A 22,429-nucleotide genomic window follows, 5' to 3' on the forward strand; every position below is an offset into this window, starting at 1 on the left:
CAAGTCATGGTTTAGAGTTGTTTTTTTAAGTCAATCTATATGGCTCTATTCCCATAAATGTAGTGACACTTCTTCTCTGCCACACGCACTCACAAGATGTCACATTTTCAGTGTGAATGACAGAGAAGATGGAAAAGAGAGAGAAGCCTAGCGAGAGAGGGGGTAAAAGAGAAATTTAACAGACTACTGGATGCTAAGTTTATTTGAGGAGGGAGGCGACATCCCGATGAGCTTTGAGTCCGACATGGGACTCACAACACCCTCAATGAGGTTTTTGTTGCAGTCGCCTGTGTTGCCTTCAGAGGACAGTTTGGGGTAGGTGATGCTGCCTGTCAGGTCCATCAGGTCTTCAAGAGCACGGGTGTTACTCACACTGCTGTGCTGGATTTCGTTGACGGGCGAGAAGTCTGGGATTGAAATCAGTTCCTCCTTTGAAGCCGGGCTAGAATATAATAATAAAAAAAAGAAATTACATGTGATATTTCTGTCCTCCAAGAACAATGCATGGTTACCTAATGACCCACCTGACCTCCATGGACTGCACCTCGTCACAAGACCCCGTACCCTTCACGTCTAGTGGCTCCAGCTTGATGATTGGTGGTGATAGGTGCTTCACCGGCAGGGATGCCACAGAGGGTCTAATGACCTCCATCCGGGACCCTCCTTTAGCAGCTGTTGACACATGCAGGCTTTGTTGTTTGCTTACCTCAGCAGTTATATGGCTTCTCTTCAAGGCACTTCCTTCCCCCTTCACTGCTCCATTCATCATACAACCCTCCCTTTGGTCGACTTTGGTTTCTGCTGTAGGCTTAGTCGGCTCTTTGTTTATTTGGTCTTTAACATGTGCTCTGTGCTGCTTGTTTACATTCATTTCCACCTCTTTTCCGTGTTGCTTGAGAACACAGGCTTTGCCCTCTCCGTTAAGTTGGCCGTCTTGCTTTTCGCTGGCTTGTTTGGCATCCGGTCTCTTGTCAGGAACACTGTGTGTCAGTGTCACTTGATGAGTGTTGTTTTGAACTTGCAAACTCTTCTGATAGTCCATCTGTGCTGCTGCACATTCTTTCCCCTTGACTGCAACCTGCTCTTTAACCTGAAACCCAACCTTTTTGATTGCTTGCTGGTTCACCTGAGCATTAGTTTGAACAGTCTTTACTTCACCTGTGGAGAATGGAAAACATCACAGTGGGGCTTCACTTTATATGGACTGTCCAGATACCAACTGACTTGAGTCTTGCTGCACCCAATAGTTTAATAGTTTCCTGAGGTTGTAATAACATCTGAAAATGTGATAAAATTAGAGTTTAACCTGATTGACAATGTGATAACATCCAATACTGTAATAACTTGACCAATAAGCCACTCTGGTCTAATGGACGATCCTTGCACAACGGCCAGTCAGCATGGGTATGGGCGGGTTCATTTCTGACTGATAAAGATTTTTAGTTTAATGCGTCTTTGCCTGATGATAACAACTTACGTCTTGTCAAGCTTTTGTATGTTAAATGTGTTTTCAGTAGGTGGGAGTTCAGTTCAAGGAGGAAATAATTGAACTGAACTCATTGCATTCTGTAATCGACTTGTTTTGGCTGCCTCTAAATATGGATGTAGTTGGCTGCTAAGGCTTGTAGCATTGTAAAACAGTCTTTTTTTAATAGACTCCGGGTTCTCTAACTAAGTTGTTGGTGCTACGTTTTATTTTTAGGGGCTCTCATCATGCTACTGCAGAGGTTTGGGGCTATTTTGAACAGTATTAGGGGTTAAAAAAAAGCCGTTTTGGATGATTCAGCGCTCTGCCCCGAGCTACTCAGTGTTAGCCATGTCTGGTTGCTAGCGACTCTCTGGGATTTCTCTGTTAATAGGTGATCAACTAAAAAAACTGTCTTGATCACCTATTTGATAGAAAAAATGCATTATCAGGAAAAAATGCCATTACATTATCACAACATTTTATTACGTTATTGTTGTTCCAGGTATTGAATTTTATCACGTTTTTCAGGCATTATTTCATTTTCAGGAAAACGTTACACTACCGGCTGTTACAAGTCTATTTCTGCTGAACTAATAGGGGATGCCACATTAACAGAATAACCGGACCAGTTGATACTAAACATTGACGTGGGTTCAATTGTAAAACAAATTGAGAATTATCACTGGACACTCCAAATAAAGTGTGAGCTCACACTGCGCACAGCAGTCCCTGAATAGACCTTCCAAGGGCATTTTCAAGAGCAGCTAATTTTACAGTCAGCTCCCACGGCTCTAGTAAAAGGTGGTCCATCAGCACCAAGAGGAATGTCCTTGTTTGCTACTCCATATTCCAGAAAATATTGTATATCCTTCACCAAATTGTTTTAAGTATGTGGCTCATCGAAGAAACAAAATGCTTGGTTGACAAGGGTCACAGCTGTTCATTGTTCTGGGTAGCAAAAGCCAAAGCATCAGTATTATTGCATTACAAGACAATAACAAGGATGCTGAAAAAAACTATTAGCGTATATCCTCTATCGAGATTTCACACAAGCCAACTCATAAAAATTTGGAATACTGCTGCGCATGCTCAACAAAAGCTAATAAATGAATCGCATCATAAACCATGCATGCCCTGTTTGCATTTTTACAGCTGCAAGGCATACAGAGAGGGGTAGGTTAAAGCAGGGCAGCAAGCAAACCAAAGTTTTTTGCGACTGAATAATACTAACCTGGTGGTGAGACAGGCTTCATCTCCACCTGCTCCTCCTTTTGATTCAATGCAGAACAGAGACGATCAAGTCAACATTCGTGGTAATCAGGACACAAAACCAAAGTATCAGCAACAATAAAATTTAATAAAGATAATAACAACAGAAATATAGAGTCTTAATAAATCAAAGTTGAACAATCAGCTAATCAGCAGGTGCTTAAAGGCAGCGGGACTACTGTACGAGAACGGAGGGGGGGCGTCTCTTACAGTACCTTCAGGTCAGCTTCAGCCTTCCTAGTTCTCTTCATGATCTCCTCAATTCTCTGCAAAAGAGCAAGGTTTAATCACTGTGAGAACTTTCCAGAACAAAAGTGCAACGTGCAGTCAGCCTTCAATGAGTTTGCTCTAAATGAGTTTAAAATAACCTTTTTTCTGAGTTGCCTCTCCTCCTCCTCTTGTTGGGTCTGCAGTTCCCTGTCTTGCCGCTGGCGCTCTGCGTCCTCCTGAGCTTGAACTTGGGCTTTTTCTTTCTATGAAGACAGCACACAAATAACACAACTGACCAGTGATTCTCCTTAAATTCACAGTGTAACCAAAACTTTAACTTCTTATACACAGAGCAACAGGGCAACTGTCTGACACATTATAATGATCTCTCACCTCTTCGTCCATCTGGGTCTGTAGCTCCTTCTCCTCCTTCTTTCGTTTGTCTTCTTCTTGTTTCAGCCTTTGAAGATCTTCCTCAATTTTCCTCTTTTCCTTCACTTGTTGAGCCTCGCGCTGTCGCTGCTCCTGTGCGAGTTGCTTCCTCAGCTGCTCTTCCTTTTGTCTGATCGGCAGGTGCACATAACCATAACCATATTTAAAGACACAAGTCTCACAGACTTTCCAATGCTGTCTTTAATTTGTGATTTATTCAATGAGCTTACCGTTCTTCTTCCTCTCGTTCCTGCTTTTTCTCTTCCAGTTCTTTCTGAGCTCGAGCCTGACGCCTTCGCTCTGCCAGCAACTTGGTAGCCTCCTCCGCATTTGTTGTGCCAGCTGCCACCTTCCCAGTGGACGCGCATGGTGTCGATTCTGTCAAACATACAGAAAGGCCTGTGTAAGATAAGTGTACTAATAACACTAATTTAGCATAAGGCAACAAATACTATCTGAATAATATCCACCTTTTTTCTTGTCTCCATCCTGAGTGTTGCCCTGCATCTTCTTCTCTAAGGTATCCACTTTGGGAGACACAAGGTTCTTTCTGTCAGGGGAAAGATTTTTTTCAGATGTGTCACCTTTGAGATGCTTATCCAAAGTTTCACCTTTAGATGATCTTGATTTAGTGATTTCAACATTGACCACAGTCTTCTCATCTTGTGAAGATGGATTTGGGCTGTTGATGTCGGTATTCTTTTTCACTGCTTTGGCTTGATCATTGTGTTTCTCCACCTTCTTGTCTTCTGCTTTCCTATTATCAGGTGACAGGTTTGGACGATGTCTTGTAGGAGAGTAATGGTACTGATGTGCATTGCTAGGGGACTGGGCACGCATCTGAGATGCCAGCCTGCAGACAGATAGAGATGTTTGGCTCAAAGTGTTTCATGACAAGAAAAACATTTTAAAGGTCCCATATTAGGCTCATTTCCAGGTTCCTTTTTATATTTTGGGTTTCTAGTAGAACATATTTACATAATGTAAAAAAAACACACTTTTTTCTTGCTCTCTGTCTGAATACACCCGTATAACCCCCTCTGTCTGAGATGCTCCATTTAAGCACCCATCTCTTTAAATCCCCTCCTCCGGAAAAAGCCTAGTCTGCTCTGATTGGTCAGCATTTTCAGGTCTTCCACATCCACACTCTTGGCATCTATGCTTGTTGCTAGCATAGATGTGACATTGCAACCGAAGTCCTGATGGTTCGTTTAAAGGCACAGTTTCTGAATACAGACTGTGAACCGTTCTAGGTGGATTTAGCATTTTGACATTTACAGTAACTATATAGCATGTCAACCTGCTTTATAAAAAAAGATAATGGAAATGTCACTTTCGACAATATTGGCTCTGCAAATGTGTATAATGCTTTGCAAAGTTCCTGCTGACAGCCACATTTGTTCATCTTTTGCCAAACAAATAGTCTTACTTGGAGGTAGTAGGGGAAGCCAAGTGCCTTGTGACACTAGCAGGGGATTCGGATCTTCTCATAGGGGATCCACAACCTGGGGATGCTGTTCTTCTCTCTCTGCGCAGGCGTTCTTTCTGTAAGCAGAGTGATTGAAGACACACGATCTTTCCACTTGTATCCATTAAGGTCTGATTCTTACAGATGTTATGTAAGTTAGCAAGGTACAGCAGAAGAATATGAACGAGGTCTGACCTTGGGGGTATTTGGAGTGGACTGAGAGCCTCCCTGAAGTCCAGCTCTGTTGTGATCCGCAGGGTTCAGCGAGCCACGGAATGGTGACCTGTGAGGGCTGCAGGGCGCTACATGATGACAAACACCATTCTTATCAAATCAAATGATGGCAAATCACAAGTGACAGAGGGACATCAACACGGTAGCCAGGGGGAGGGCTCGGCTGTACAGTGTGTGCTGCACCCAGCTGAAGCTTAGAGACTCATTTTCGAGCCAAATTCAGTTGGCAGGTCTGTTGCATTTTAAGTCACAAACTAAAAAATGTCAGGTATAAATATGGTATATAGGGATATGCAGTATCCATGTTTTACTGAGTGATATGTTTGATGTACGGTAATCAACTTTTGGTTTGGGTAAAAAACCTGCAAACTTTCAGCTCAACCTAGAAAATATTTCTCAACATCAGATGCATGTTGAACTCTGTCCAGATCAACTCCCAGTCAGCACTTCTGTCCAATAGGACAAACCTAGAGGGGGTCATTCTTGTTCTGATTCCTAAAAAAAGGCCATTGATTTCCCAGAATTAAATTAGATCTGACAGAGGGTAGGATATTGAACCTATCTTTGCCTTTCGACTGCCGGCTTGACTGATACAGCCAGCAGTCAGACGTATCTGTATGCCACTGCAATGCAAGCACACACGTCGGCACGATAGCATGTGAACAATAATTCCAAAGCCAATGCCAAATATTTCTCTCCTTGCCACGCCCAAAACAATGAGAGCAAATGAAAACAGAGGTGGACCTTGTGCAAACTCACAATCACGAAAGCAAAGGCCCTACACATGGAACAACACAAGAAGCAGTGTTCTTGCTATCTCTTGGAACTTCTCATCCATCTGTCAGCATCTGAAAAGAGTAATCTCTAAAGAGTGCGGCCCTCTCAGCGGGACGACTGTATCTGTGTCTATTTTATTTCTGTTCTAGGTCATGTGCGATTAATCTCCCTAACCGTCTGCTCCAGGGACCCGAATTCAGCACCACTTAGCTGATTTCTTTTGAAAGCCAGGTTATCAAAACAAAAATGAAACAAGTATTTCTTACTCATCTGTAAACTGTGAAACTAATGCCTCTAGTGTTTAAGACCACTAAGATGTTCAAGTCATTCTGATCCAGTGTACTTTAGCCTGTAATTATTGAGAGGTTACTAATCCAGGAAAACTAATCCGGAGGTTGACTTCTAGGGAAAATTGAAAGAGAGTTATACAGTATATGCTGAACATATGTGCTTCCTCAAACCAACATGTCACAGAGGAATACTAGGCTGAAGGTGCCGAATATTGGAGGTTGATTCAGTCTATAAAATGGCTGACGCTGCTGCATTTACTTATTGTCTTCTTTTCCCTGCATGGTGGTCCACTTGCAGTCATGCTGCAGAGTTTGCCTCTACAGAAGAGGAAATAATTAAAGTCCCTCGAGAAAGACTGAAAGGGTTCATCTCGATTCTGCCTGAAAATTAGGTTAGATCATCATAAAACCATTTTTGGATTTGTGCCAGTAAATGCTCCCGTAATGATAACATCTGCCATTAAAAGGTCAAGGTTAAAGGTTTCCAGGTTCATTCTTGTATTTTTCGGTTTTTACTATAACATGTTTACATCCTTTAATGTTTGAAAAACACGTTATTTTTCTCATACAGTCCGTCTGAATATACCTGTATTCACCTTCTGTCTGCAAGGCTCAGTTTTTAGTACCTGTCTCTTTAAGACCAAGGCTGCTCTGATTGGTCAGCGTTTCAGGGTCTACCACATCTTTGCCCTAGGCGTCTCTGCATCAACATTGCAGCGGCACTGTAGCAGCTGATACTTTCACAGTATTCATATAGCAACTCAACCTGCTAATCCAAAAAGAAATGGACATCTCATTTTTTTACAATACGGGAGCTTTAATTTCTGTCCCTGAAGCCTGTTTTCACAGTGTTGCGCTGATAACTCAAGATAAATGCCACTGCAGCAGAACACAAACATACCAAAGCCTGGAGACCATACAGATTACTTTTCAGGGGTAAATTATATCTAATTTGCACAGGTTCAACAACGGAGCAGCTTAACATGCATGCATCACAGAACATGTTTGCCTTTGGTTTGAGTTGAAGTTTCAGCTTCAAAGGGCAAACAAACACAGACATGGTAACTGTTGGATGAACAGGAGGGGGGTGATACATTTGGGAGGGCAAGGGGGGGGCTTAACTTTACCAGATTCGCTGACAGCAGGAAGGGGGGAGGCAATGCCATGGGAAAAGGCGGAGGCAGCAGAGAAAGGGAGTGGGGCATTCTCACTGTCACCTATAGGCAGCGGGCGGAGCAGAGCAGAGCAAACAGAGCGTTATGAACAGTTCATCTGAGCATTTCCTTATCCAGCTGTCGAGACCTGGATGAGAGGTAACATACCAGCAGGGATGTTGTGATGTCACATAAACCAAAACAGGCATTTTGTTGGTCTGATTTAAAGCCATTGTGTGTTGGGTTTGAAAATGTCCAGTTGTGGTGACTCCCGAGTTGTTGTTAAAAATTTCACTGAGGTCATTATTTCTGCGTTATGGTCAAATTTACATGATATCAATTATTCACTGAAGTTTAAAAGATGTAATTCAGTGCTACATGGACACCAGTGCAGGTATGTAACTCCATCCTGTCTTGTTTAAATCCGTTCTGCTCATGCGTTCTTCTGCAGCCAGGCTGTTGGCAATGATCAGGCCATATGAAAGACTCTCTGTCACAAACCTATAGAATACATACTGTGTCATGTCACAGAAATACAGCAAAATGCAAGAAACTTTTCTTCCGTATCCTGCTGCTGCTCCGTTTCAGATCAGTCACGCCTTGCATCTATGCCTCTTGCATCCAAAACAATCTCTATGTGCAGCTCTCTGCTGTGTTCGTACCTGCCACTGTAGGGAAACCTCTGCTCCAGCGTTTGGCCCTCTGCTCCAGCTGAAGGCTTCGCTCCAGAGAGCGTTTCATCAGGGCCTCCAGTCGCTCCTGAACGCAACACAGCAGAGCCGATCTTTATTTGAACACTGTCACCTCACTACTGGCTTTGCTACTTTGTCATTTTTACACACTGCCACCGATAAGTCATATGAATGCATCTTTTATGTATCTTGAACACACAAAATCGTAATGGATGGAATGGATGGATAAGTATGCATTCGTAGACAAGACGAATGCATACTTATAAGGATCATAATTATGTAGTTTTTTTCTTTTTAATCAGCTGACCCTGTCCTCCTCCAGCTGCTGCCTCCTTTTCTCCTCCACTGCAGCTCTGCGGAGTTCCTCTTTCTGCCTTTGCTCCTCCAGCCGCCTCCAGCGTTCCTCAACTGTGCGTTCGTACTGCAGCCGAGCTCGGCGCTCCTTCTCCCTGATCAGCTGCTCCCGGGCCACTGACGGAGACAAGACATTCAATTCTGCTCCAGGTTTCATGGACAAATATCAGTTAAAGGAGTTAAAGGACAAATTTTGTTGCTGGTGAATTTTTACTATTCAGCTGGTCGTGTAGAGTTCAGGATATATACAACAGAAGAAGTAAAAGTCTCTGATTTTTTAACATTTTGCTACAACACTTTGATCAAAACATTATAATCTCATTTCAAAATACCTTTTTCAGAATAGCGTATTTCTTATGTAACTAAACACTATATGTAAAATGATAATGATTTTTTTTTATCTGTGAATCCACACCCGAGACTATCATGAAGATGGAAATACTTTGTCATTGTGAGGCAACTGCAGGAACTGCATGATAACTGACCTACTTCTGTGGATTATTCTACGTTACTGTCACATTGTCTCATGTGACATAGCTCATCATATCAAAAATACAGTGAACTCAACTTCCACTGGCTAGAAAAGACCTATGATAACCAATTAAACTGTGGAGGGAAAAAACTGTCATGACAAAAAAACTTTACAAGGAGACGACACTGAAAATCCTAGCAGGAGCAGGAATACACAAAAATCAGCCTCTTGATTCACACTCGTGCCAAAAGAAAAGGACATCACCTACCCAGGCTTCTATCCCTCTCCTCTCGTCTCTCTTTGGCTAATCGCATCCTGTCGTCTGTCTTCATATAACCCTCCACAACTGAAAGATTAACAAAGATGTCAGAGAACAAAAAAGGCCGTGGAAGGAGAGAGAACGGGGCATTTAATAGAAGCAACAGAGACTTACTTTGTTTACCTGAATGGTTGTTATTGATGTGTGAAGGGGACGCGTGTCCATTTATTTGGGGTTTCTTCTCTGTGTTAGATGGAGCTGTGATCACCGTGACAGAAGGAGAGAGCGCACTTAGCTTTGTCTAAAGAGGAATAACATCAGCACCACAGTACTGGCCTGCAGAGCTGCTTCGTTACCAGCAGAGGGAAACATGTCTTCAGCTCAGTGCAGAGCTGCTCTGTGTAAAAAGCATTATGTTGCCAAATGCCAAGCAGCCCCATGCCAAGGGCAAAAAGCAGGCATATCCGGGAGAGGGGAAGAAGCTGTCCTTAACGTGATAGTCACTCCATGCATGCTGAAGGCCTCTTTGGGTTATTATTGCTGCTGTAACCAGCTGATAACAGAGCAGCCCTAAAACACTTTTAACTATGCCAGTCTCATATCATGAATTCTGTAACGTTTCTATAGCAATTGTACAATAATCCAAGTCATTGAGTGGTCAGTGATTATCATCCTTGGGAGTAAAGAGAGCATCACGTGACAGAAGCTGGAGAGGATTACTCACTAGTTTTCCCGGTTCGGGCTGGAGAGCTGTGACCGTTTGTCGGAGATCTTTTGTCAGGAAGTAAAGTGATGGGCGGCGGTGCCATCTTTTCACCTAACACACAAAACAAATAAAGGAATACACAGAGCAAGCTGTTATTCTCACATCAATATCAATAAGTGCAATTAATGTGATACGGTTTTAAGGTAATAAACTAATATACGACGCAGATATAACCTAGTTAAACAAATTGTATAGTATTAAATGATGATTAGATAGATCTATTATGATATATGGGTATTAAAAGTTCAGCCTCCAAATAACAACATCTAAATCATGAACATGCCTTTCAATCGCCACATGAACTATAGAAGTTAAAAAAAAAAATCTACAAATACACTGAATCAAATAGATAAATCTCTCTGCTTTTATTGTATAGACCCTCTTACTGTAAACTGGCTGATGTCAGACAGAATAGAGTTGCTTTTCTAACTTGGTCTGATCTTTAATGCTCTACTGACTTAACTAAACATATAACTGTACACATCCGTCATGCTTAACTTGTAACATCCATAATTTCACATTTTATTGATTTCTTCAGTGGCCACAGTGGTAGTCTAACTCTAATGAACTGGGATGCATTTACTGTGGTTCTAGCTTTTATGGTTTGGAGGAGAATACCACTCATCATCTTAAACCACTGTCCGGGCACCATTCTTTAACATCAAACCCGTTACTGTACAAATACAAGCTGCAGAATTGCAGAGGTTGTTTTTCTTTTTACTTAAACATAAGGTGCCTTCAGTCTTCAACTTCAACCCAATGTGTCAGTGAGCTAATGTCACAGGGAAGAAGTATTCTCCTTTCTAGAATAATATGGAGTTACTCAAACAATTCAAATGCAATTATCGACATGCAGGGAGATTTCCCTGCTTTCAGGGCGTGGAGGGTACATACAACACGACACAATGACCCAGTCTGAACCTACAAAGTCATCACACAGTGGTTTGACGCTCATAAAAATTACTCAATATAATCCCTGGGTCTATCCTGTAACATAGTAAAAACAGTCTAGTCGTCCTCTCTTCCAACCCTTTTATCTGATTAAGTCGCGTCATCACCCCCCAAAAAAGCCAAACACGTAGCCTAATTTTGCTTTGAAGGGACACTCATTTAATATATAATGCCCAATGAGATCAACAACGACAGAAGAGAGAAGCAAACAAAGAGACACACCGGTTGTGTTAAGCTCACTTTTTTCTCGTGATTAAATGAAAAAAAAAAAACACAAGGCCTTTTGAATTTAGTTTTATTCTTAAGGGAATAAAAAAACGTGCACTTTACAGAGCTGCATCTATTGAAAACAACCAGAGTGAGTCTGAGCGAATCAACAAAACAGTGAGGCCGGATCATTACAGCACAGACAGCAGCACCACGCACATAAAGCAGTGGACATGTCAATTACGTCATTCATGAGTCTGCAAAGACAACAACGGAGCCCGATAGTGTGAAGATACCAAAGAAAGCCCGCAACAAACGTTACATCAGGCTTACCTGTTAGTGGACTGGATGATGATGTGACTGTTTTCGCCATAGTAGATGTCACAGGGACAATGCGCCCAAACGTATGGACGTGCTGTCACCCCCAAAACACTCCGCAGTGATGCCAATGCAGCGCAGGTATCCGTTTCCCTCCGCGTCAGCAGCAATACGCGCAGCCACAGTGGACAAAAACAACCACACACACCATTCTTCTGTAGGTGGTGTGAAGGTCACTGTGAAGGCTGGAGATGATGGAGAGGACGGGAGAGTCTTGAAGGGATGGATGAAGGACAGAGAGAGAGAGAGAGAGACAGAGAGAGAGAGAGAGAGAGAGAGATGCTGGGGATGGAGCAGAGATGATGATGCGCACACAATCGAGTTTACAACCGACCGACCACACCGTGCGTCGCAGCGTCGCCCTGACACACAAGCTATTAACGCATTATACCGGATGGGGGAGTTTCCCTCTCTGCGCGCAGCATGACCAGGTTCAAGCAAATTTAGCTGGGCTGCAATGCAATGACAGGCAGAAGGACAACACGCAGTGTCCATACGTGCTCGCTTATATAGGCCGAGGTTGCACCCGGAGCAGATATTAATGCAACAATTAACTGTTTTTTTTTAACCTGATCTTATCATAGGGCTAATGCCAGGGGCGTATAGCACAAAATTATTATCCCTGAGCATCTTCTTTCTCTACGGGCCCTCCCTGCATCCACAGCTATTCATTTTATAGGCTATGTTTTTGTGAGCTCTCCTGACACAGACTCAAGACCCTTTTCCAAAAACAAACTTGGAACGTAGTTTGAAAGATAGAATGAATAAGTAGGCCAAAATATAGGTAGCATCGTAATGTTTTCGCTGGCCTCTATGCAGTTTTCTATCGTTTTCTAGCCCTGATTTCCTGCACGTTCATGGCGTTGAACATGACGAACCAGTAAAACAAAACAGAAAGGCATACTCATCTACTTGCAGTGGGATAGGAGTATATCCCAGATTATACACCCCACATAAACATGCTTATTTTGGTGGAAAAATGGGAGGCTATCAGATGCTGGGAGGGGCCCATGAACATTTATGCACAGGGTCCAGAATTTGGTGCTACACTCCTGCTACGAGGCATGTTCTGCTATCACAGCTTTGTGACTTTATCCATCGCAATAAGGCAGGGTCACATATCACCATGTTGGATAATTGCTATTTTGATACTGTCTGACAATGGTAAAAGCCTTTGCAGTGGTCACGGCTGGTTTTGGGCCCTGCAGCAAAAGTGAGCCCCCAGTATCCTCCCCAATCTTCCCACTCTGTTCACTGAGTGAATGTAACATTGTCTTTAAGTGCCCATCAACTAAAGTGCATACTGCAGACGCCCCATGAGAAGCTTTATTTAGTTTGCCTGCAGTCCCTAAAATGTTTTTTTATTTCTTTGTTGAAATTTTTGGGTGGGTCGGATGATAAATGCATTTAGGAATATGCACCAATATAACCTAAGGTTTAAAAATGAATTGGAGAAAGCACCCTGAGAAAGACAGGGCCTCAAGATTAAGTGATAAATCAGGTGTGACCTCAAGGCCCTTCTGAAACCCCTAATCAGGTAACAGAATCTGATGGTATATGGAGGATGGTGTAACACTTGTTACAAATGGCATAATGTTCATTTTCTCCTTTGGTTGAATTTTCACAACTGGTTAACACAAATGATCAGGTTGGGCCTTCAACAACTCAACACTATCTTATTACTTTAATGCTTCATGGCTTTTTCTAATTTTGTGAGACTTGTGAGTGAGTACATGTTTCAGTAGTCCACTACTGAAAGTTAAGCATTACCTTTATTTTATTCATGTATTTGACAGGGACAATACATGTGGCATTGTTACATTTGAAATAAACGGCAACTGATGTGGTGAACGACAGACCTTGTCCCGGTGTCAGAGAGACCAGCTGGTTGAATACAAGTGATTTTCATATGCTCTATGATTGGTTTTGACAGTGTTTTTTTACACAGTGTTACCACTCCCAAATAAGACTATTACAAGTAAGTCATGGGAGTCTAACATGGAGTTAACTGGACCCAAACATAAGCAAAGTCACCATCATGGTAATTTCTGTATTTTGCAAAGGGAATGATGATTACTTCAATACTCTCCTATTCTGGATTCAGCCTTAATGGCCAAGTAAGTGTGAATACATACAAGGAATTTGACTCTGGCTTTTTGGTGTCTTTTCTGTGCTTGTACAGCTAAAAACAAAGATAACAAAAATGAACAAAGGTATACATAAACATTTAACTACTATGTACAGATATAGCTATACGTATATGTACATACAAACACAGGACAATGCAATTGTAAACATAATAATAGTGCAATGGTGCAGAGTGCAAATGATGCTGTATGAGGTTATTAATGTAAAGCAGGCTTTATTGGGTTTGCTCCTGACACTATGGATATTAAGTGGTCATCATAGTGACAGCCTGCGGGAAGAAACTGTTCATTAGGTCAGAAAAGGGAAAAATATAATAACAACAACAATCATAATAATTATAATATTATATAATGCCATTGTTTCTTTATTTAAATGTTTAAATGATTTCTTATGTCATACATGTGTTGTCACAGACAGACCAGCGGAGAAGAGTTGGCAGTAGAGTTTCCGCCATTGCTGTTATTGAAGCCAGAGAAGAAGAAGAACGGAACCGGAAACACAGGGCCTGTGTGACAGAAGGACGGAGCCGTGAGCCACCTCAGAAAAGATGCTGACCAATATCTCTAATGTGTTGAAGGCTTGCGCTCAGAGAAATGTAAGTAGATAACATCTAATCTACGAATTGTCTTTACCTAGCCCTGCATTACAGTCCCCCTTTAAGAGCTTCAATATTTACCTAAAACAAGACTGTTGTCGCGGTTCTGACCTTGTGAGGCCGAACCATAGCTGTTTGGCTAACAGCTAAAGTCTGCACATAAATCTCAGTGTTGTGGTCAGTAAAGGTCCGCTACTTTATTTCTTTCAATACATTTATATTTTTGTCTTCATTATGGAGTTAGGGGCTGTGTTTTCACGGTGTTGTTGTGTTGTCATTTATACTTCTGGTAGTCTATTCTGATGAGTTGTCCTGCAAAACCTAAAATACCTTTACTTTATAACGACTTCCCCCACTGACCTGGTTTATTCTAGTCCATTTAGATAGCGTTTTCCTACTTAAAACAATTAGTTCTGTTAGTTTAAAGCATTTTTATGTACCTAAATTGTTAACTCAGATTGTCATAATAACATTAGCTGGGAGGTCCTAGTGACGTCAAACAAACTGTGTCAAGTGGTTGAATACAGTTATACTTGAATTAACTATAACTTAACTAGAATGAACTATAACGTGATATATCACAATGATGACAACTAGTTGGAGTTGTCGACCGAAATTTGTCTTTTAAACTGTACTGAAAAAGAAACAACTTGAGAACGAAGTTTGTTTATTTAACGTTTCACAGTATATATACTTATTACAGTTATTATTATTATTATTATTATTATGGCGAGAGTGCGGGTCTTCAACATATTAATATATTTATACATCATATGTATTGTTGGGATGTATTAAACATACATTATGAAGGCACATTGAATCCTTCAGCTCAATTGTATCAGTGAGTGGCTACCTTAGTGCCTATAAGCCAGTAAACCTATCATCAAGGTTATTAGTATTTAACTATTTTTTCACAAATGTATCTTTGTTAATTCATGTAAATGTACATTTTCATACATATTTATGAAAAATAAGTGTTTCAAAGATTATCAATCAAATTGGCGGACCCCCTGCAATAACTCTGAGGACCCCCTGTTAAAGATCTCTGGGTTAGAGTATTGTAGTGCACTATTTTGTCTGACGTGGACTAGAGTTTATGATGCTTATTAGTTCTATTAGATTATTTCTCTACTATAGTATTATAGTTTTTCAGACCTTAGCAGATTTGTTGAAATAAACATCTTCTCTGCAACGGCAGGGAGCTGCAGCGGTCGTGTCAGCACGCACCTACGCTGACTTCACAACCGAGGCCACCTTTGAAATAAAGGTAAGCTTCAAACACCAAGTTATATTTTCTGCTTAACTGGTCAATGCACACGGCAGTTTGTGCCTTTTTTATGATGGGTGTTTTTTTATTTCATTTTAGAAATGTGATGTCCACAAGCTGGAAGAGAGCCCGGCTACTCAGGTGGTCATGACACGTGATGAGGGTCTGCAGTACTACCGCACCATGCAGACCATGAGGCGTATGGAGCTGAAAGCAGATCAGCTGTATAAGCAGAAGATCATCCGAGGATTCTGCCACTTGTATGATGGCCAGGTTGAGTGCACTTTCTTTTTTTCTAAACTGCACAGTAAAAATATAGAAAGAGTTTCACCTTAATGTTATAGAAATTATTTCTGTTTGCAGCTCTTGGAAGAATATTTAATAGCATATAGGTAAAGTCTGCCTTTAAAAAGATTCACAGACAGGAGAACACAGAAATATCAATATGATACATTTGTTTAGCTGTGTGGATTTACAGTTTTGCGGCCGAAATGGGTTTTCTCAGGAGGGTGGCTGGAGTCTCCCTTAGAGATAGGGTGAGAAGTTCAGCCATCCGTGAGGAACTCGGAGTAGAGCCGCTGCTCCTTTGTGTTGAAAGGAGCCAGTTGAGGTGGTTTGGGCATCTAATAAGGATGCCCCCTGGGCGCCTCCCTAGGGAGGTGTTCCAGGCACGTCCAGCTGGGAGGAGGCCTAGTGGAAGACCCAGGACTAGGTGGAGAGATTATATCTCCACATTGGCCTGGGAACGCCTCGGGATCCCCCAGTTAGAGCTGGTTAATGTGGCCTGGGAAAGGGAAGTTTGGGGTCCCCTGCTAAAGCTGCTGCCCCCACGACCCCACCCCGGATAAGCAGTTGAAGATGAGATGAGATGAGATCCTAGAGTGCATGTATGCTCACAGACATCATGCTTGTGTGTTTACACCTTGTAGGAGGCCTGTGCTGTTGGTATCGAAGCAGCAATCAACCTGACAGACCACCTGATCACTGCGTACCGCGCCCACGGCTACACTTACACCAGAGGAGGGACTGTGAAGGAGATCATGGCTGAGCTCACAGGTGAGTCTGCAACACTGAGACAATAAGACATTTTCAGTCACAAGATACACATGGGTTCAAATCAAAATCGATTTTGTGATGCAAGTAGTTCTTCTGCTTCTTCTTTTACCTCACTTTTCTCACCCCCACGTTTTTTTTCTTATTTGCAGGCAGAAGAGGGGGTATTGCGAAGGGCAAAGGCGGCTCTATGCACATGTACTGTAAACACTTCTATGGAGGAAATGGAATTGTCGGAGCGCAGGTATATCACTGAAGCCTATTGGCAAACAATTTGAAAGCCAATTGGGCAATGTGTCATTGTTTCTTTTAAGGTTATCAAAAGTATCAACACTTTGATATATTTTTGATACCACGTTTAAAACGCTAATATCTTCATTAATTATTAATATACAGTACATCGAAGGAAGATTTGAAGCTACAAAAAAAACAGATCTACGAGCAGATTTTTAACCAAACAATCACTTTAGTACAAATGTGTTGGTATGTCTCCAGTGACTTTTTCTGTGTTAAGGTTTATTTAAAATAATTAATTTGTCTTATTTTGTGTGTATAGGGCCTTTTTTTCCTTTTTGTTGTGGTATTAAATGAGGTATCAAGTAGTGTTTTTTTTATACTAGCATTGTATCAGTAGTTTGAAATTCTGGTATTGTGACAATCAGGTATTTTCTTTGTTGCACATGCTCTCTGAGCTGGATTGATGATTAGATTGGAACATACCATATTTAAATGCTAAATCTACATGCCCTACCAGCATGCTGTCAGTTAAAAAAAAATAAAAAATCTTGATATTATCGGTTTTCCCAATGCTATACCACTGCCACTAAACTCATGCACCACCCAGACTAATGATAATATGTCAGTGCCGAACAAATCACAAGAACGTACGACCTTGTATTTCCATGAAGCAGCTTCTTGTAATTTCATCTTTATACATTAACATTGATATAATGTAACCCCAGATACCTCTGAATTCTCCTCAGGTTCCCCTGGGTGCTGGTGTGGCTCTGGCCTGCAAGTATCTGGGCAACAACCAGCTGTGTGTCAGTCTCTACGGTGACGGCGCCGCAAACCAGGTACATCACAGAAATCACTGCTGTTTTAGTCTAGCTTTGTTTGATTTCTGGATGGGATCAATTGCAGCTTATCGTAGTCAACGTTGCAGGGTGCGTGTAAGAAATGATGCCTCTGGATTAGCAACTTTTACTGATGCATCCATTACGTTGAAATTAAGTTAGACCAGCCACGTATTGTTGGATACGTTTTGTGATCTGTTTCTCTACCTTTTATCAGAGCAGCTAATGGTCCTATAGACTTCCTGCAAACCTAGGCTCCTCACACACTGCACTGCAAGTCAACACAGGGACACAAAGTTTGCTAAAAGGAGCTAAAATGGTCTGCATTCTCCCTGAAAGACTAAACCAAGATCAAATAAGACGCTTCCTTAGTTGTCTCTATAAACAGACTTTAAACTGATATGTACTTTGCTATATGCTTCTAATGTAAGCTAACAAAGTCAACAAAAGTATTCATATATTTGTGCCATGTTAAAAGAAATCCTTTGTGTATTTCACAGGGTCAGATTTTTGAAACCTACAATATGGCAGCACTATGGAAGTTGCCTGCCATCTTCATCTGTGAGAACAACAGGTATGGCATGGGCACATCAGTGGAGCGAGCTGCAGCCAGCACAGACTACTACAAGAGAGGAGACTACATTCCTGGTCTTCGGGTACTGTTCTTACTCATGTCTTTAAACTTCTTTCCACAAATGATAAAACTGACAGTACAATATAATTATTTTATGTTTTCTCTATTTTTGCACAGATATGTTTTAGTTTGTCAATTTTAACATGATATCCGTGGTAAGAACCAGTGTCTGCCAAATAAATATATATGACTCATACTCAGTACTACTCCAAACGTCCATAAATGTACCAGTACCCTGTTATACACAGTACGTAAGACTTGTGAGTTTACCACTCAATTATTTCTTAGACCTAGCAATATTTCCGTAATGTGAAACTTCATAAAAAGCTGTTTGTTAGTGAGTGTCGTCATCCGTATGATCAAAGTATTACATTGTATTTCCTTAAAGGAAAAATCGTACATTGTAATTCAATGAATTTTTGGGTATCGCTTCTGTGTCCAGGTGGATGGGATGGATGTTCTCTGTGTTCGGGAAGCAACCAGGGTTGCAGCTGATCACTGCAGATCCGGGAAAGTGAGTTAAAACATTGAATTATATCAAGCAGGATATATGATCCCCACTTTCCCAGCTGAGTTATTGTTGTCCTGCTTTTCATCAGGGTCCCATTCTCATGGAGCTTCAGACCTACCGTTATCATGGACACAGCATGAGCGATCCTGGTGTCAGGTAAATGATCACTGCTCCTGACGTGCACTCAATTTAAATCACTTTTACTTGTAATTTAAGTACTTGCTGTAACTAATCGCTATATGTATATTGTCTTTAAATAGCTTTTTGTAATTTACAAGCAATCCGTTTATTTATGTATTAATAATCTGGCTTACAAACGTTGTCCTCACTGTGCTGCTGCCCTTTACTTTTGCCACTGTCCCACAGTAGTCTTCATGTACCCTCCTTCCCACTGTAGTGGCCTTGCAATGCCCAGACCACAGCGTAGGAATGGACTGAACAATGACACTAATTATTCGATGTAGCAGATAAACGGCTGGCTTAAATAATACAAAAAGAAATGTAAACGCATCACAAATCATAGCCAGGTTACCTACATTTTATAGCTCTTGGATTTGATTTCAGCTCTAAAAAAATGATTGTATTAGTGCATCCCTACAACATCCCTGCACCAATCTCTCCTCTCTCAGCTACCGCACACGTGAGGAGATCCAGGAGGTCCGCGGTAAGAGTGACCCTATCTCTCTGCTGAAGGACCGCATGCTCAGCAACAACATGGCCAGCGTGGAAGAACTCAAGGTACCAAATATTTTCAATTTAGAATCCGAGAGTCTTATGTTTTCATAAAAGAAGAATATGTCTTTGTGGTAATGAGATTGAGAGCACAACATTCTTAGGTGGTCATGAATGTGGCATAACAGCATATAAGTGCAAGACACAATACCAAGTGCAAAATGTCGCGGTGCTATATAAATACTATGAAAGTACGAAAACGATCAATCCACAGAGAAATGCAGACAGCCGGTGTTCAGAAACTGTGCTTTTTTAAAGGAGCCTTTAGGACTTTTGTACGGTTGTGATGCCACAACTATAATGTTCTGTATATTGGTAGAAGGTGCAGCTACAGTGTCGTTTTAGCATTAAAACATACATGTAAACATGTTCTAGTAGAAACCCAAAAAGCAATACCTGAAAGTTTTTAGTTTCATTATAATATAATACTGTATTTGATTTATGTGATTTTAGTTACGCGTTTTTCTGATTCAACAGTACAGCTGCATAACCGAAATCCCTTGGCTGTACAGATGTAGGCAAATCTCCAACGGCAAAGTACTCTGATTTTCTATCTTACCTGTTGTGTCTGTAGGAGATTGATGTGTCGGTGAGGAAGGAAATCGAAGATGCTGCTCAGTTTGCCACCACAGATCCTGAGCCCCCACTGGAAGAACTGTGCAACCACATCTTTTACAACAATCCACCCCTGGAGGTGCGCGGCACGAACCCGTGGACCAAGCTGAAGTCTGTTAGCTAAAGTTTTTTCATCTTTTATCACGTCATCCGCCAAATAATATATCACCCCCCCTTCCCCTCCCCCCTGCCCCTCACATATACGCACACATACTATAGTATACCATAAACTAGTGCCTCAGACCCAGAGATTTAACCATCAGCGAGTAAATTTATCTCACTGCTGTACAGTTTCTCAGCAGGGACCATATTCACAAAGATGTGCTGACATTAACACTAACAAAGATCGACAAGAACATTCACTGTCATTCAGTGTTCAAAACAGCCTACATCACATTTCTTCATCAGTGTTGCCATAGTCTCATGAAATTCTGTCCTATATTTATATTTTTTTGTAAAATATCTAACGATGGCTATTGGCTACATTTAAAGTCTTCACCTTATGTATGAAATATATGCATCAAAATATATAAATTAATACCTGTGATTCATTGTTTTTATTTGAGGGACGTTTAAGAAATTACGTAAGCTAGTTTTAAGGAATATCAGGTTTTCTTCTCATTCAGAAAGTTTTGTAAATCTGGTCCCAAGAGAATATACTTAATATATTCTAAATTTGCTTGTTTGAGGATTATCTCTGGTGTCTTTTTGAGGTGTAATAACGCAAATGTCCATCCATCACTGTTCATCTTATAAAGAGACTGACCTGTAAAAATGGCTTTGTACTCTTTATACTGAAGTGTACACGATAAATCATTCAATCTGAGTTAACTCTTTTTTGTCTTCTCTAATTTATCTTGCCAAACCAAACGTGCCTGGCAGATCTTGTGTTGTTTGGAGGATGAATGTGTCACCTCACGTTTGTGTCACACTCCAAGCTGAGCAGCTGATTCTACTGCGTGCATCTAAAAGTCACATGGTTGAAGAAGTGTTCGCCAAATTTTGCAGATACTCCGGTGCTCAGGTTTGAGTTTTATGACACAAACCTAAACCGCTCCTATTCAATTTCAAATGTGTGTTATTATTTACTCCTTAAGATTACCAGAAGCTGAAACATCGATGCAGTAACGGCGAATGTCAATGTGACTTTCAGTCAGAGTGCATTCATCAGCTAAGCTTCACTATTAACGTTAAATTTCCAAATCAAATAGAGGGTTCAATATGGTTGGTTCAGTAGCTTTGTGTGCTACTTGTAAGTCTTGCTCAGAAGGTGGTGTGTGTTACTCGAACACATCAGCAGTGGGACATTACTGGCTCAAATGTTTAGGGATACGTGGACATTTTGAATTTGAGTCTGTTTTTTGTTTTGTTCTCGTCAAGTACCTGGAACACATTACTGTTTTAGAAAAATGACCACACAGATACCTCAGGTAGCAAAGTATAAACAACCTGCATATCAAGATGTTATTCCTTGACATTGTAACAATGCTTGTATCCCTTTAAAGGGTACCAGATTGAAAGGGACTTTTACCTGCAATGTGAAGTATTCAGTCAAATAAGAAGACAGACTCAAATTTAAAATGTCAATATCTGTCTTAATACAACTGAAAATGCCCACAGTGTGAGTATTTGTTGTAGGAAACTGTTACACTGAGGGTGGCCGATGACACAGAAAAACACTCCATGGAAACTTTGTTTTTATCTGTGCGCCACTATAATAAAAAAAACTGTAAGATACTGTATCTGTGTTCTCCTCTTTGTATCTGTTTTGAGTAAATTGTGCCAAACGTTGACCTTTACCGTGGCCAATGCACAATGCGTTTTTCTGCAAAGTAATTCTTGCTTTATAAATGCAATAGGCCATGGCTTTCAACTTACTTTTCATTTTGCTCTTTATTTATCATCTAAATAATGTTTAGGGAGGGTATTAAGTCCCATGGCGAGTTCAATAAAGTAGTAAAGTCAACGGTCGTGAGTACATCAGTGTTCTGCAAGTGATTCATTTTGTGAGGTGATTGTAGCGTTTGTTTATTTTTGAGAAAAATAGAAGATACCGTTGCTCCATTAATTCTTTTGACACCTTGAAGACTCTGAACATACCGTGAACACACCGTAAGAGCTATGGAATGAAACAAAAATAATATATTACCATCTATGTAATAGCATGTTCAACAATATCAAAATAGTATGTTTTTAACCTTTTACAGAAAATGAATTGTCATTTACAATCATGAAGTACACTCAGAATAGAGTGCAATAAACTAACATATTTAACTTAAAAAATTATATAACTGTCAGTTTGCAGCTTTAACCTCCAAAAAGTGTTATTAATGCAAACATTCACTTAAGTATTTTTCAACACTTTATTCATCTCCATTATTTTCATATTAGAGATGAAGTTCAGCTGGAAAGTAACA

At 40.9% G+C, this 22,429-nt stretch overlaps 2 protein-coding genes across 2 annotated transcripts; one reads left to right on the forward strand and one right to left on the reverse strand.

Moving 5' to 3' along the window:
* Nucleotides 1-183: 183 nt before the first annotated feature.
* Nucleotides 184-11,473, reverse strand: map7d2a (MAP7 domain containing 2a; the record flags this gene model as incomplete). Its single annotated transcript, XM_083926392.1, is given in 19 exon segments — nucleotides 184-442; nucleotides 525-1,168; nucleotides 1,171-1,246; nucleotides 1,248-1,258; nucleotides 2,698-2,736; nucleotides 2,953-3,003; nucleotides 3,106-3,210; nucleotides 3,341-3,509; nucleotides 3,610-3,757; nucleotides 3,850-4,232; nucleotides 4,809-4,924; nucleotides 5,043-5,149; nucleotides 7,276-7,365; nucleotides 7,965-8,061; nucleotides 8,302-8,465; nucleotides 9,089-9,166; nucleotides 9,254-9,337; nucleotides 9,804-9,896; nucleotides 11,337-11,473. Coding segments are annotated over 19 exon segments (2,754 nt in total). The 5' UTR covers nucleotides 11,377-11,473.
* A 2,535-nt stretch (nucleotides 11,474-14,008) lies between these two features.
* LOC310956244 (pyruvate dehydrogenase E1 component subunit alpha, mitochondrial-like) lies at nucleotides 14,009-20,838 on the forward strand. The gene is made up of 11 exons (XM_083926413.1): nucleotides 14,009-14,124; nucleotides 15,323-15,391; nucleotides 15,491-15,664; nucleotides 16,321-16,447; nucleotides 16,597-16,688; nucleotides 17,428-17,520; nucleotides 18,021-18,176; nucleotides 18,597-18,668; nucleotides 18,754-18,821; nucleotides 19,295-19,403; nucleotides 19,972-20,838. The coding sequence occupies exons 1-11, from the start codon at nucleotides 14,077-14,079 to the stop codon at nucleotides 20,134-20,136; spliced, it is 1,173 nt and encodes a 390-aa protein (XP_083782539.1). The 5' UTR covers nucleotides 14,009-14,076; the 3' UTR covers nucleotides 20,137-20,838.
* The last annotated feature ends 1,591 nt before the right edge of the window (nucleotides 20,839-22,429 follow it).

The sequence above is a fragment of the Echiichthys vipera genome (assembly GCF_963691815.1).
Source record: "Echiichthys vipera genome assembly, chromosome: 14".
Taxonomy (NCBI): Eukaryota; Metazoa; Chordata; class Actinopteri; order Perciformes; family Trachinidae; genus Echiichthys; species Echiichthys vipera.

What these genes read in the sequence shown, in the direction of transcription:
- LOC310956244 (XM_083926413.1), top strand. Translation starts at nt 14,077, where the DNA reads ATGCTGACCAATATCTCTAATGTGTTGAAGGCTTGCGCTCAGAGAAAT. An exon ending in ACTACATTCCTGGTCTTCGG is followed by an intron (nt 18,177 to 18,596) that starts GTACTGTTCTTA and finishes TTCTGTGTCCAG; the next exon opens with GTGGATGGGATGGATGTTCT. An exon ending in ATCACTGCAGATCCGGGAAA is followed by an intron (nt 18,669 to 18,753) that starts GTGAGTTAAAAC and finishes GCTTTTCATCAG; the next exon opens with GGTCCCATTCTCATGGAGCT.